This window comes from Kogia breviceps, chromosome 1 (genome assembly GCF_026419965.1).
Source record: "Kogia breviceps isolate mKogBre1 chromosome 1, mKogBre1 haplotype 1, whole genome shotgun sequence".
NCBI classification, from domain to species: Eukaryota; Metazoa; Chordata; class Mammalia; order Artiodactyla; family Physeteridae; genus Kogia; species Kogia breviceps.
The window spans coordinates 61,597,184-61,609,195 of NC_081310.1; the positions used below are offsets into that span (position 1 = coordinate 61,597,184).

The 12,012-nt window shown below is 44.2% G+C and overlaps 1 protein-coding gene across 8 annotated transcripts in view; it reads left to right on the forward strand.

Moving 5' to 3' along the window:
• LAMB3 (laminin subunit beta 3) overlaps nucleotides 1-12,012 on the forward strand; it is a 126,132-nt gene that overhangs the window by 92,315 nt on the left and 21,805 nt on the right. For all 8 annotated transcript variants that reach the window (XM_067032427.1, XM_067032420.1, XM_067032386.1 and 5 more), the window contains 2 exons: nucleotides 7,218-7,332; nucleotides 7,857-7,930. In XM_067032427.1, the coding sequence (XP_066888528.1) occupies nucleotides 7,218-7,332; nucleotides 7,857-7,930 (189 nt within the window). The remainder of the gene's footprint in view (nucleotides 1-7,217; nucleotides 7,333-7,856; nucleotides 7,931-12,012) is intronic.

Genomic DNA, 12,012 nt, shown 5'->3' on the forward strand with positions numbered 1-12,012 from the left:
CTGTGAATCATGCTCTTGAGCGCTTCTTCCTGGATCAGGACACACACTCGCATACTTATTGAAATCAAACTGCCCTTGGGCCAGCCCACTTTCTGCTTCCAAGGCGACCGCTGCCCATCTGATTTGCAGTGGGCTGCTGGGAAATCTGGAAGTGGTCGTGGTTAATTAAATCACCCGACTGGGGGTGAAGACTCTCTAGGTCTGGTCCTGGCTCTGACACTTAGAATAGGAATGTGACCTCAAGAAGGTCATGGTTTCTGTCTAGACCACCATTTCCCCATTCATGAAATGAAGGAGTTGGGTTAGTCAGCTTTTGTTTGTTCAGCTCTAACATCTCTGCCAACTTCTAGCTGGGCTGTATGTGACCCTGAGGGTTGGCCATCGTCTCTGTCAGGTGGGTGCTGGCAGGGGCTGAGCCATGACCTTCAGTCATCTCTGGGCTGGTGCACGCTCCTTGGGAACCAGTGGGTTTCGCCTGGAAGTTTTCCAGCCCTGATTTTTGCTCCTGACAATGTCTTCTCCAATGTTGTGTCTGTTCTCTTAAATGCTTTATTTATCCCCCACTCCCTCCCTTTCTGGGGGAAAACTTAATTGCCCAGCTGCCTTAATAACAGTCTTACACAGTGCATTCCTCAGGTTAATTAGCTGTGTAAACCGAACAGCTGTCATTTTTATCTGTTGGAAACAAGCTAAGGAGCAGTAGCCAGTTGACGTCCCCTCCTCCACACACACACACACACACACACACACACACACACACACACACACACATGCACAGAAGCACACTCACAACCACAGGCATACACCCCGACAACCACTGCCTTTCTGTGTTTGAAAGTCATCTGTTTTCTTGACGTTTAGCATGGCTAATGTGTAGGCAAAGGATGTGAGGATGTGAGGATGTGTTCATATCCATCCTGAGGTCCTTGTCCTCCGCTCACAGAGGACTTTGAGCCTGTCTCTGACCAAAATATCTGCTCTCCTATTTCCCAGAAGTTCTTAGCATGTATGAAACTTTCAAAGCTCCTACCATTAGGGATTTATTCTTTTGGATGAAGCATTATTGAGCTCTTTGTTTAAAATGCATGGGAAAGGCATCTCGTTAATCTATCATCATCTATATTTCAGGAAGGGTTTGCTTATCAGAAAATTAGCTGTGGCTTTTGCAAAAGGCCCTAAGAGAATAAGACCCAGAATGAGTAAGTTTTGAGGGGATAGAAGAAAATGAAAAGGGACACTAAGAGAAAGAGTTGGATCAGAGGGCAGCAAAACTTGGGTTGTGAAATGTGAGATTTTGGGGTCCTGGTTGTTATGTGTTGGGGATTGTGGCTTGTGGGGTTAAAAGGAGGGAAGAGAGTGGAAAAGTGAGATGGAAACCTGGACACAAATCTGGGTGGCCTCACGACTTTGCTGGCCTGGCTTCTCACCCCCTTGCTCCTTGGGTCAAGTCCCTAGAAGCTCTCTGGGTAGTGTCTTGCAGACCTACCTTGCTTCTTTGCTCTCAGGGGCTATAGGAATCATTGTCACCGGTAGAGCTTTCAGAGGTCCAGGAATGCAAACCAACTCTCTGTAATAAGGTCTAGGGGCATAATTCTGTTTCTGTAGAAGTCTGGGCTGAGGTTGAGGCTGCCCTTACTAGGGGAGAAGAAAGGGAACATCTTGAAAACCAACTCTAGTTCCTGCAGTTTCCCATGGTTGCCACGTGACCGCTGTGTCCCTTGAAGCAGAATATGATGAGAAGGTTTGGAGGCAGAGAGCCTGGGAGAGGAATCCCTCCTTCTTCTCTTCCTAGCCCTGTGGATGTGGACACATTTCTTAGCTTCTCTAAGACTTGCTTTCCTAATCTGTCAAATGAGGATCCCACCATTTAATATAATATACCTACCTCAGAGATTTTAGAAGCATAAAATGAGATAATGTATGTATAGTGCTCAGGACAGAGCCTGGTGCAGTGTAATTTTGGGGTGTGTGGTATTCATCATCTCTGTCATCAGCTTTAGAATTGAGCTATCTAAATTTAGTTTAGATGGACATAAGGGTTCTGTTGAGTTAAGGCTTTGGTCAAGATGTTACTTCATGACAGTGCCTCCTAGCACTGGAGACCTCCTCCCACCTGGCAACACACAGATCTTGATTTTTAAAATTTGCTGGCAATATCCATTGACATAGAAATGGTAAGGCTTGTGGATCATAGTGGGGTCTAATGGAGGCCTTGCTGACCAAGTTCTGAGGGTCCCCTCTTCCCCTGCCCACTTTGCTGGGAAGAGTGTTTCTCTAGTACAGTGTTTGGCCAATGTCTTATTTTTCTCTTGTTCCTTTTGCATTCTTGTTTGGAGTGTCTTTTACCTCTGAGCAGATAAGCTGGAGTGAGGGAGAATTGTAATAGCATGTTAAAGCAAGAAGGAACTTCATTATCTCACCCCACCCCTGCATTTTACCAATGAGGAAGGTGAAGTGGAGGGAATGCCTTCCTTGTAGGCAGCTGCATTTTTTTTTTTTTTTTTTTGGTGCTGGTTTTCTTTTGGCCCTGGCTGGCAGCCATGACCCTGACTACAGCTCCTTAGATAGACACAGGCAGTCTCTGACTTGCTTGTGGGAGGGAGTTGGACCACGTATAACCAGAGCCTGTTTTCCTATTTTCCCTCAGAATTAGCTCCATGTTCTACAAAAGCATAGAGCTTTGATTTGCATTGCTTTCCTTTTTCCACCCTCTCCACTGTGATTCAGGAGGCTCCCACTGGCTCTTGCTCTCTCCTTTGCCCCCCCCCCCCAATAGCTCTCTGGGAGGGTTTGTCTTCCGGCCAGACTGCTGAGCTTCTAGAAAGCTCCAGGATAAGGGAAAAGGCCCAGTCTTTCCAGACTGAGGGGAGCAGGAGCCAAACTGGCTGGAAGCCTGACAGGCTGAATTGATAATAATGCTGTGTCTCTGAAGTAGCACAGCCAGGGGGATGCTGGCCAAATGACCCCAGAGAGAGAGACAGCTGCAGCTGGGAGAGACAGAGGAATGTAACACATATGAAAGGAGGAACCTCATGTTGAGAAACACACACACACACACACACACACACACACACACACACACACTTATATACATACTACCTATAGACATACAAGAATAAAATAGGAAGGGAAACAGAGGCCCAGAGAAGAGAGGGAAGAAATTGGCAGCTTGCCTTCATGTGGGCTTCTGCCATAAGCCGCCCTATTTCAGGCCTCCATCCCTCTAGCTGATTGACAAGTAGAGCTACTTAAAATACCTGTCCCAAGCCTTATGGCTTAGCCTGTTTTCTGAGGATTGAGATAATCCCTCCTTTAGCTGTGTTACTGTGATAAGCGGCACGTAGATGTTAAGCTCATGAGGCCATCTGATCCCTCCATCATTGTCTGTGCGCGTGGAAGGCAGGTGGAGAAGGCGTGGGGTACCCCAGACTGACTGTGAAGGAAAGGTGGAGGCAGGGTAACAAGCCCATGCTGAGTATCCTGTGCCTTTTTAGTTCGTTTTGCTTTACAATAATGCCTGAATATAAAAGTTAATATATATCCAAGACATCAAAGTTTAAAATTATTTAAAAAAAAAAAAAAAGAAAAAAAGTTACCCGTAATGCCATTTCCCAGAGATATTAGTTTAAACTGTATGCAGTTGCCATTTTTGTTGGTCAAGATGGCTGAATATCAGCCATTTCATTTGGTTCAACCTAATATATTGGTGTATTTGCTTCCACATATTTTCTATTCCTTCAAGAATATATATTTGTGATCATGACATGTATACAAGCTTATGCCCAACTTTTTTTCGGAGAACATGATATTGTTTTTCATAAAACATTATAATGTAAGCATTTCCCCCATGCAATGAAAATCTTTCTCTCAACAGTCTTTTTAATGGTACATAATATTGCATCATTTGGGAATATCAACGATATTTCCCCAGTCCCAGTTTAAGCTGTTCTAGCTCCTGTGTCCCATGGTCCAAGGGAAAAAAAATGAGCCTTTTTCTGGCATTCTCTTGGCCAGGGAACAGGCTGGGATCAGTTCCCAACAGAGCAGGGGTGTCTCTGGTGACAGGTCGCCGGAAGGCAGCTGGCCCTTGTCTCTCTGCAGGACATGTGCTGAGCGCAGATGGAGGATGGGGAGTGGAAAAGTTCACCTCTGAGAGGCTGGCCAGAATGGGGATAAGGGCATGCTTGCTGCCAGGGACCAAAATAGGATTCTGGAGGAGACTCAGATTCCAGCAAGAGGTGTCTTTTGCCCAGATAGGATTATTTTAAGTGCTCAGGTATTTATTTTAGCTACTGACACATCTGCAGTCTCCGGGTTAACTGAACTAGGTTAGCCTGACAAGCCAGCTTTCTTCCCAAAGTGCTTTCTCTGTCTGAGGCTCTGCAATGGTCAGCCTCAGGGTCAGACCAAGCCCTTTGGGTGAGACAGAGATTGTCACCCTTTACCGTGTTTCCCACAATGTCTGTGCACCCAGGTGGTTTCCTAATGGAAACGAGAGGATGACAGAGAAGGAGGGAGGGAGAGAGAAAGAGAGGAGTAAGGAAGAGGTGGGGATGGGAGGGGAGGAGGAGAAGAAGAGAAAGATGTAGGGAGAGATCCTGTCTGGTTCTGGTGCTGGCACTGGCTATCAATCAACAGGAAAGTCACATAGCCTCTTGGAGCCTCAGCTTTCTCACATGTGAAATGGGAATAATATTACCACATAGGGTGGTTGTGAGGCTTAAATATGTTGTTGCACTGAAACTCCTGATACAGTACCTGGCACATGGTAGGTGCTCCAATCACTTAATACTGATGTTTGTCACCTCCTCACTCCCTCGCCCCGCCTTTTAAACTCCCAGGAAGGGAGAGTCTAGTAATAAGGTAAATGAAAATGCTAGCATTTAGTGAGCATTTACTATTCATTCATAAAGTATTTATAGAGGGCCTACTAAGTGCTGGGCACTTTGCTAAGCACTGGGATACAGCGTAAAGGAAAGTAAGTTCTGCCCTCATGGGGTCTACATTCTAATGGGGGGAGGCAGACAGTAAACAAACATTGTGAGCAAATAAATTGACAGTAAATGAACAATATGTCAAGTGGAGATAGTACTATGAAGAAAAATGTAGCAGGGCAAGCGATGGACAGTGGGTGCTGTTTTATATAAGGTGTATGTGCCAGCCATTATAAGAGCATTGATCATCCCGCCAATATTGTTTTTTATGTTTTGTAATCATTTTTAATTCTTTTTCATATTATTTTCCATTATAGTTTATTACAAGAGATTGACTATAGTTCCCTTTGCTGTACAGCAGGACCTTGTTGTTTATCTATTTTATATAGAGTAGTTTGTAGTTGCTAATCCCAAACTCCTAATTTATCCCTTCCCCTCCTTCCCCTCTGGTAACCATAAGTTTGTTTTCTATGTCTGAGTCTGTTTCTGTTTTGTAAGTAAGTTCATTTGTATCATACCAAAAATTATTGTTTAATAAAGCACTTTGGGACATGATGAGGACACCTCCAAGTACCAGGAAGGGTGACAATCCTCTTGTTTTGCAGATTGGAGGTAGAGCTGGAAAGTGGGGTTGGAAGCAGAGGCTCGCAGAGCCAGGACTCCTGACTCCCCTCCTGCATCCTCCACTGTTCCAGGCTTTGTCAGCAGTGCAGGGGGAAGAGTGGTGTTGGGTGAGGAGTTTCTATAACTCAAGGCACAGAGTCAGCGTGTTAACTCAATCCCTCTGGGACTGAGCTGTCAACTTCACCAGTTCAGCAGACAACACTCGATCTGAACGTCGCCTTCCTTAGCTTAGTGCCTTCCCTGGACAGGGCAGAGGTTCAGGTGCTAGAAGGCCTCAGAGAAGGCTGCCTGAGCTTTCCCCTGGTTCTGGTGGGTGGAGGCTTAGGGAAAAGCAGAGGAAGGAGGTGTGGGGAGGTACACTGGTCCCCACCCAAAGGAACTCACAGGTCAGGGAGGTTCTCGTCTAAGCCTTGATTTTACATGTGGTTCAATTGGGAGCCCTCTGAACAGTGTTCTTTTTCCTGGGCACAAGGTTTGGGACCATGGTTACTCAGAGAAAATAGGTTTGATGTGTGTTGCATGAGGGACCTGGGGTAAGGTCATGGTGTCTCTGTGAGGTGTGCACGCATGCACACGTGTACACACATTTGCACACATATGTACAAACTGAAAGAACAAGGGCCATGTTCTCTGGCTGTATTCTTTTTCTTGGTCATCTCTGCCCTGCTCTGGAGCCCATGGGGTTCAGTTTTGTCTCTTGTCTCCCTTCAGAGCATGGGCTGGCCAGGGAAGGTGAGATTTCGGGGGGACTTCCCCAGTGAGGCTGTTTCCTTCTTGGCTGCCCACTTTGACCCAGATCTTCATGGGGAAGAGCCTCTGTCTTCAGCCCCAGGACTGCAGACTTCCTTTGCCCTATGCCTTCTTAGCCTTGGGACACCTACCTACAGAGCTCCATCTGTTTGGAGACCCTAGGCTTCTCTCCTGTGGGTAGGGGATGCCAAACCTGGGAAAGATCCTCAAGTCCCTGATGTCAGTGTTGGAAGGCCTTTGAGGTCATCTAATATTACTAGAATGTTGGCTTCCTGATGGCTGGGTCTTTGTTTTGTTCACTATTATAACTCAACTCAGAGCAGGGTCCAGCATGTAGTATGTACTCAATAAATATTTGTTGAATTATTGAATGACTCTACTTAAATCTCCACTCAATTTACAGAGGAGAGCTAGGACTGGAACCCCAAATTCCCTTGTTCTTTTTTCCTGTCCCCTCTTCCTAATCCTTAGAAACTTGACTTTCTCCAGGCTGCCAGAATTAAGTGAGATGAGCTATAAAAACTCTCTAGCCTACACATAGCACATAGCAGATGTTAAATTAATGTGAGCTTCTCTTTCTTTCTTCTTTTTGCTCTTAGCACCCTTTTCAAATTTCTCTTTGGGGCAATGTCACATACAAAAATTATTTTTTCTCTACCACCTCATACCACTTTCCCAATCACAACCTCTATTTACTATTTACTTAGCTATGTGTTGGGGGGGGGACGTAAGTGAAAAGATGAACAGTAGCCTTGTTTTGAGAGGTTGATCCTTCCAAGTGTATTAATGAAATCAATGGATCCCCAAGGGTAGCATTTCCATGGAGAGAATGTTCTGGGCTCTCAGGATACAAGGGGAGAATTCTCACTGGCCCCACCTCTGAGTCTCTGGCATCTCCTTGTCCCACAGTGGCAGATGAAATGCTGCAAGTGTGACTCCAGGTTGCCTCACAATTACAACGGTCACCGAGTGGAGAATGTGGTCTCATCCTCGGGCCCCATGCGCTGGTGGCAGTCACAGAACGGTAAGGACCTGCCACAGCCTCCAGGGGCCCAAACATGTGGAGGCTCCCACAGGATGGGGAGGGTGCCCGGGAGCCCTCTGGGGTTCCCAGGGCTTTCTTATGGTAGTGGGACATGGGTGGTTGACAAGCGGAACCTTGTCTCTTTGTATTTGAGGTCTTTCAGATGCTGTAGGTAGAAGAATTTATTGGAGGTTAATGAAAGGGTTGGAAGAGAGAGAAATGCCTTAATTTCATTCTACTTAGTCACACTGGGCTTGCTGAAGGAACTGAGCTTTGGGAACAGATTTGTGTTGAACAGAGGATTTGAAACTCTTTAAGGTTTTAGGGGCATCAAGTGATGGTGGGAAGGAAATTTGGCCAAGAAGAGATAGGATCTTGAATCGGTGATAGTAAGTAGAAACATACTGGTACCACTCTTCTCTGAGAGGGAAATTGGAAAATCAAGTTTAGAGAGCTTCTGATTTCCTAGATCCTGGGAAGGTAGAAATCCTCTGCTCTAAAGTTTCTACGTTTTGTCTTTCCAGATGTGAGCCCTGTCTCTCTGCAGCTGGACCTAGACAGGAAATTCCAGCTTCAAGACCTCATGATGGATTTTAAGGTGTGCTTCCTGGGCATGGCAGTGGTTAGGAGAGGGGGACTCTGGGCCATGTGGGTGCGGACTCATGGGGAGCACAGGGTCCTTGTCTCCTCAGGCTGGAGGTGATGGTACCACATGCTGGGTGGGCCTCCCTTCCCCAGACTGGGGTGACACTTACCCTGAGCCTGTATCATGGTGACAGCAGAGGTACCACTTCCGGGAGAACAGTGGCGCCTCCACATTCCCTGTCTTGGCTGTGTAGTGCTTATATATCCTCTCCCTCTTTGCATCCCCCACGCTTAGCCCATCTAATTTATTCAGCTCTGCCAAGACCAATTGTACAAAGCCTGGCCACTTAGTATACAGTTGTGTTTTCTTGGTATACTCTGTTTTAATAACTTTGCTGATGAGATTGAGTTTAACAAACAGCCAAGGACTGGCCCATCCACATGTAAGATGTGCTTTTGGAGAAATCTGCTCATTCAGTGCTATTACTTCTCAGACTCTGCTTTTAGACTAGCCTTTGGAGATATGCCTTTTGGAGGGAACATTTTCATTCATTACTGACAGGTCTTTTTTTTTTTTTTTCCTTTTCCTTTTCCTAATATCCTATGTGACTGAGGAAGTTACTCTAAGAACATTGCCTCAAGAATAGGTCAAAAGTATTTTGAGACATTCTAGTGTCATTTGAACAAATGCCCAGTCTCTAACAGTGACAACTTCTAAGGGAAATATTCATTTGGAGGGATACTGGTAGTCTCATTGCTTTGTTATCACTCACCCATTCATTTATTTGTCCATTCTTGCTACACACATATTGAACACTGATTATATGCTGTTAAAAAAAGATGACTAAAACTAGACCACGATCCTCAAGTTGCTTTGGTATACGTAGGGAAGACAAAGAACCAGTAGCAAGACAGTGGGATGTGTGCTCTGATGTTGGTAAGAAGAGGTATTTGGGAGCCCAGGAAGGGGACATCCAGCTTGATTTGTCTTTGTGGGAGTGGATCAGAGAATACACCCAGGGGAAGATGAAACTTCCTAGGCCAGTAATATCCAGGTGAAGGGTAAGTTCATTCCAGGCAAAGAGAGCAGCAAAGTGCAAAGGCCAGGAGGCAAGAGGCAAGAAGGTATATAATTGGGGGGAGGGGACAAAGGAAAGCACGTAGGGTCTGGTGGGGCAAATGTGTATACGGTAGTGAGAGGTAGGGATGTGGAAGGCTACAAACTGATGAGAGATGAGTTTACAGATGTAAATGGGGAAGGAGGAAAGTAGGTGAAAGATTCATCTATTCATTCAACAGATGTACTAACTTCCTACTATATGCTAGATGCTGGGGGTACACTGTGAATAAGATAGACAAGGTGGGGGAATTCCATGGTGGTCCAATGGTTAGGACTCTGTGCTTCTGCTGCACCACTTCAGAGGGCACATGTTCAATCCCTGGTTGGGGAACTAAGATCCCACAAGCCATGCAGTGTGGCCAAGAAAAAAAAAAACCAGATAGACAAGGGGTTAAATGGTTTACTGTAGTGGTTCTCAAGCAGGGGATATTTGGCAGTTTATAGACAAATTTTTGTTTGTCACAACTGTCAGTATGCTATTGACATCTAGTGAGAAGAGGTCAGCGATGCTGCTAAGCATCCTAAAGTGACAAGGACTGACCCCATGGCAAGGAATTATTCACCTCCAAATATTAACAGTGTCAAGTTTGGGAAACCCTGGTCTGGTAGGAGGAAAATAAAAAGCAGGAAACCAACAAATAAATAATTGGAAGCTGTGTGACATTTACGAAGGAAACAAATGAGATCCTGGAATAGGAAATGATGGGGTGGGGTGGGCAGAGTGTGGGCAGAAGAATGCACGTTAGATAGGTCTAAAAAGATCTCTGTGAGGAAGTGACATTTAAGCTGAGAACAAAAGATGTGAAGGAACCCACAAGCGGGAGGAGCAGTCCAAGCAGAAGAAACAACATGAACAAAGGCTCTGAAGAGGGAACATGACTGAGGGTTTGAGGAGATGGAGGTGCACAGTGGCATGAGACGGGGTGAGAGAGCAGGGCCCAAGAGCATGGCCTCTTCAGCCATGGTCAGGAGTTCAGATTTATTCAAGAATAGTGGACAGAAATTTTGTATCCTGCAACCTTACCAAATTCATTGATTAGTTCTAGTAGTTTTCTGGTAGCATCTTTAAGATTATCTACATATAGTATCATGTCATCTGCAAACAATGACAGTTTTACTTCTTCTTTTCCAATTTGTATTCCTTTTATTTCTTTTTCTTCTCTGATTGTTGTGGCTAAGACTTCCAAAACTATGTTGAGTAAGAGTTGTGAGAGTGGACATCCTTGTCTTGTTCCTGATCTTAGAGGAAATGCTTTCAGCTTGTCACCATTGAGTATGATGCTTGCAGTGGGTTTGTCATATATGGCCTTTATTATGTTGAGGTAGTTTCCCTCTATGCCCATTTTCTGTAGAGTTTTTATCATAAATGGGTGTTGAATTTTGTCAAAAGCTTTTTCTGCATCTATTGAAGAAATACTCCCATTTACCATTGTAACAAAAGGAATAAAATACCTAGGAATAAACCTGCCTAAGGAGGTGAAAGACTTTGTACTCAGAAATCTATAAAACACTGATGAAAGAAATCAAAGATGACACAAACAGATGGAGAAATATACCATGTTCTTGGATTGGAAGAATCAATATTGTGAAAATGACTGTACTACTCAAAGCAATCTACAGATTCAGTGCAATCTCTATCAAACTACCAATGGCATTTTTCACAGAATTAGAGCAAAAAATCTTACAGTTCATATGGAAACACAAAAGACCCCTAATAGCCAAAGCAATCTTGAGAAAGAAAAACGGAGTTGGAGGAATCAGGCTCCCTGACTTCAAACTATACCACAAAGCTACAGTAATCAAGACAGTATGGTACTGGCACAAAAACAGAAATATAGATCAATGGTACAGGATGGAATGCCCAGAGATAAACCGGTGTACATATAGTCACCTAATTTATGACAAAGGAGGCAAGAACATACAATAGAGAAAAGACAGCCTCTTCAATAAGTGGTGCTGGGAAAACTGGGCACCTATATGTAAAAGAATGAAATTAGAACACTCCCTAACACCATACACAAAAATAAACTTCAAACGGATTAAAGACTTAAATGTAAGACCAGACACTATAAAACTCTTAGAGGAAAACATAGGAAAAACACTCTGACAAAAACTACAGCAAGATCTTTTTTGACCCACCTCCTAGAGTAATGGAAATAAAAACAAAATCAATAAATAGGACTTAATTAAACTTCAAAGCTTTTGCACAGCAAAGGAGACCATAAACAGGACAAAAAGACAACCCTCAGAATGGGAGAAAATATTTGCAAATGAAACCACAGACAAATAATTAATCTCCAAAAATATATAAACAGCTCATGGAGCTCAATGTCAAAAAAATAAACAATCCAATTAAAAAATGGGTGGAAGACCTAAAAAGACATTTCTCCAAAGAAGATATACAGATTGCCAACAAACACATGAAAGGATGCTCAACATCACTAATCATTAGAGAAATGCAAATCAAAACTACAATGAGGTATCACCTCATGCTGGTCAGAAAGGCCATTATCAAAAAATCTAGAAACAATAAATGCTGCAAAGGGTGTAGTGAAAAGGGAACCCTCCTGCACTGTTGGTGGGAATGTAAATTGATACAGCCACTATGGAAAACAGTATGGAGGTTCCTTAGAAAACTAAAAATAGAACTACCATACAACCCAGCAATCTCACTACTGGGCATATACCCTGAAAAAACCATAATTCCAAAAGAGACATGTACCACAATGTTCACTGCAGCACTATTTACAATAGCCAGGACATGGAAGCAACCTAAGTGTCCATAGATAAATGAATGGATAAACAAGATGTGGCACATATAGCATCGACATATATACACTACCGAATGTAACACAGTTAGCTAGTGGGAAGCAGCAGAATAGCACAAGGAGATCAGCTTGGTGCTTTGCGATGACCTAGAGGGGTAGGTTAGGGAGGATGGGAGGGAGGTTCAAGAGGGAGGGGATATGGGGACA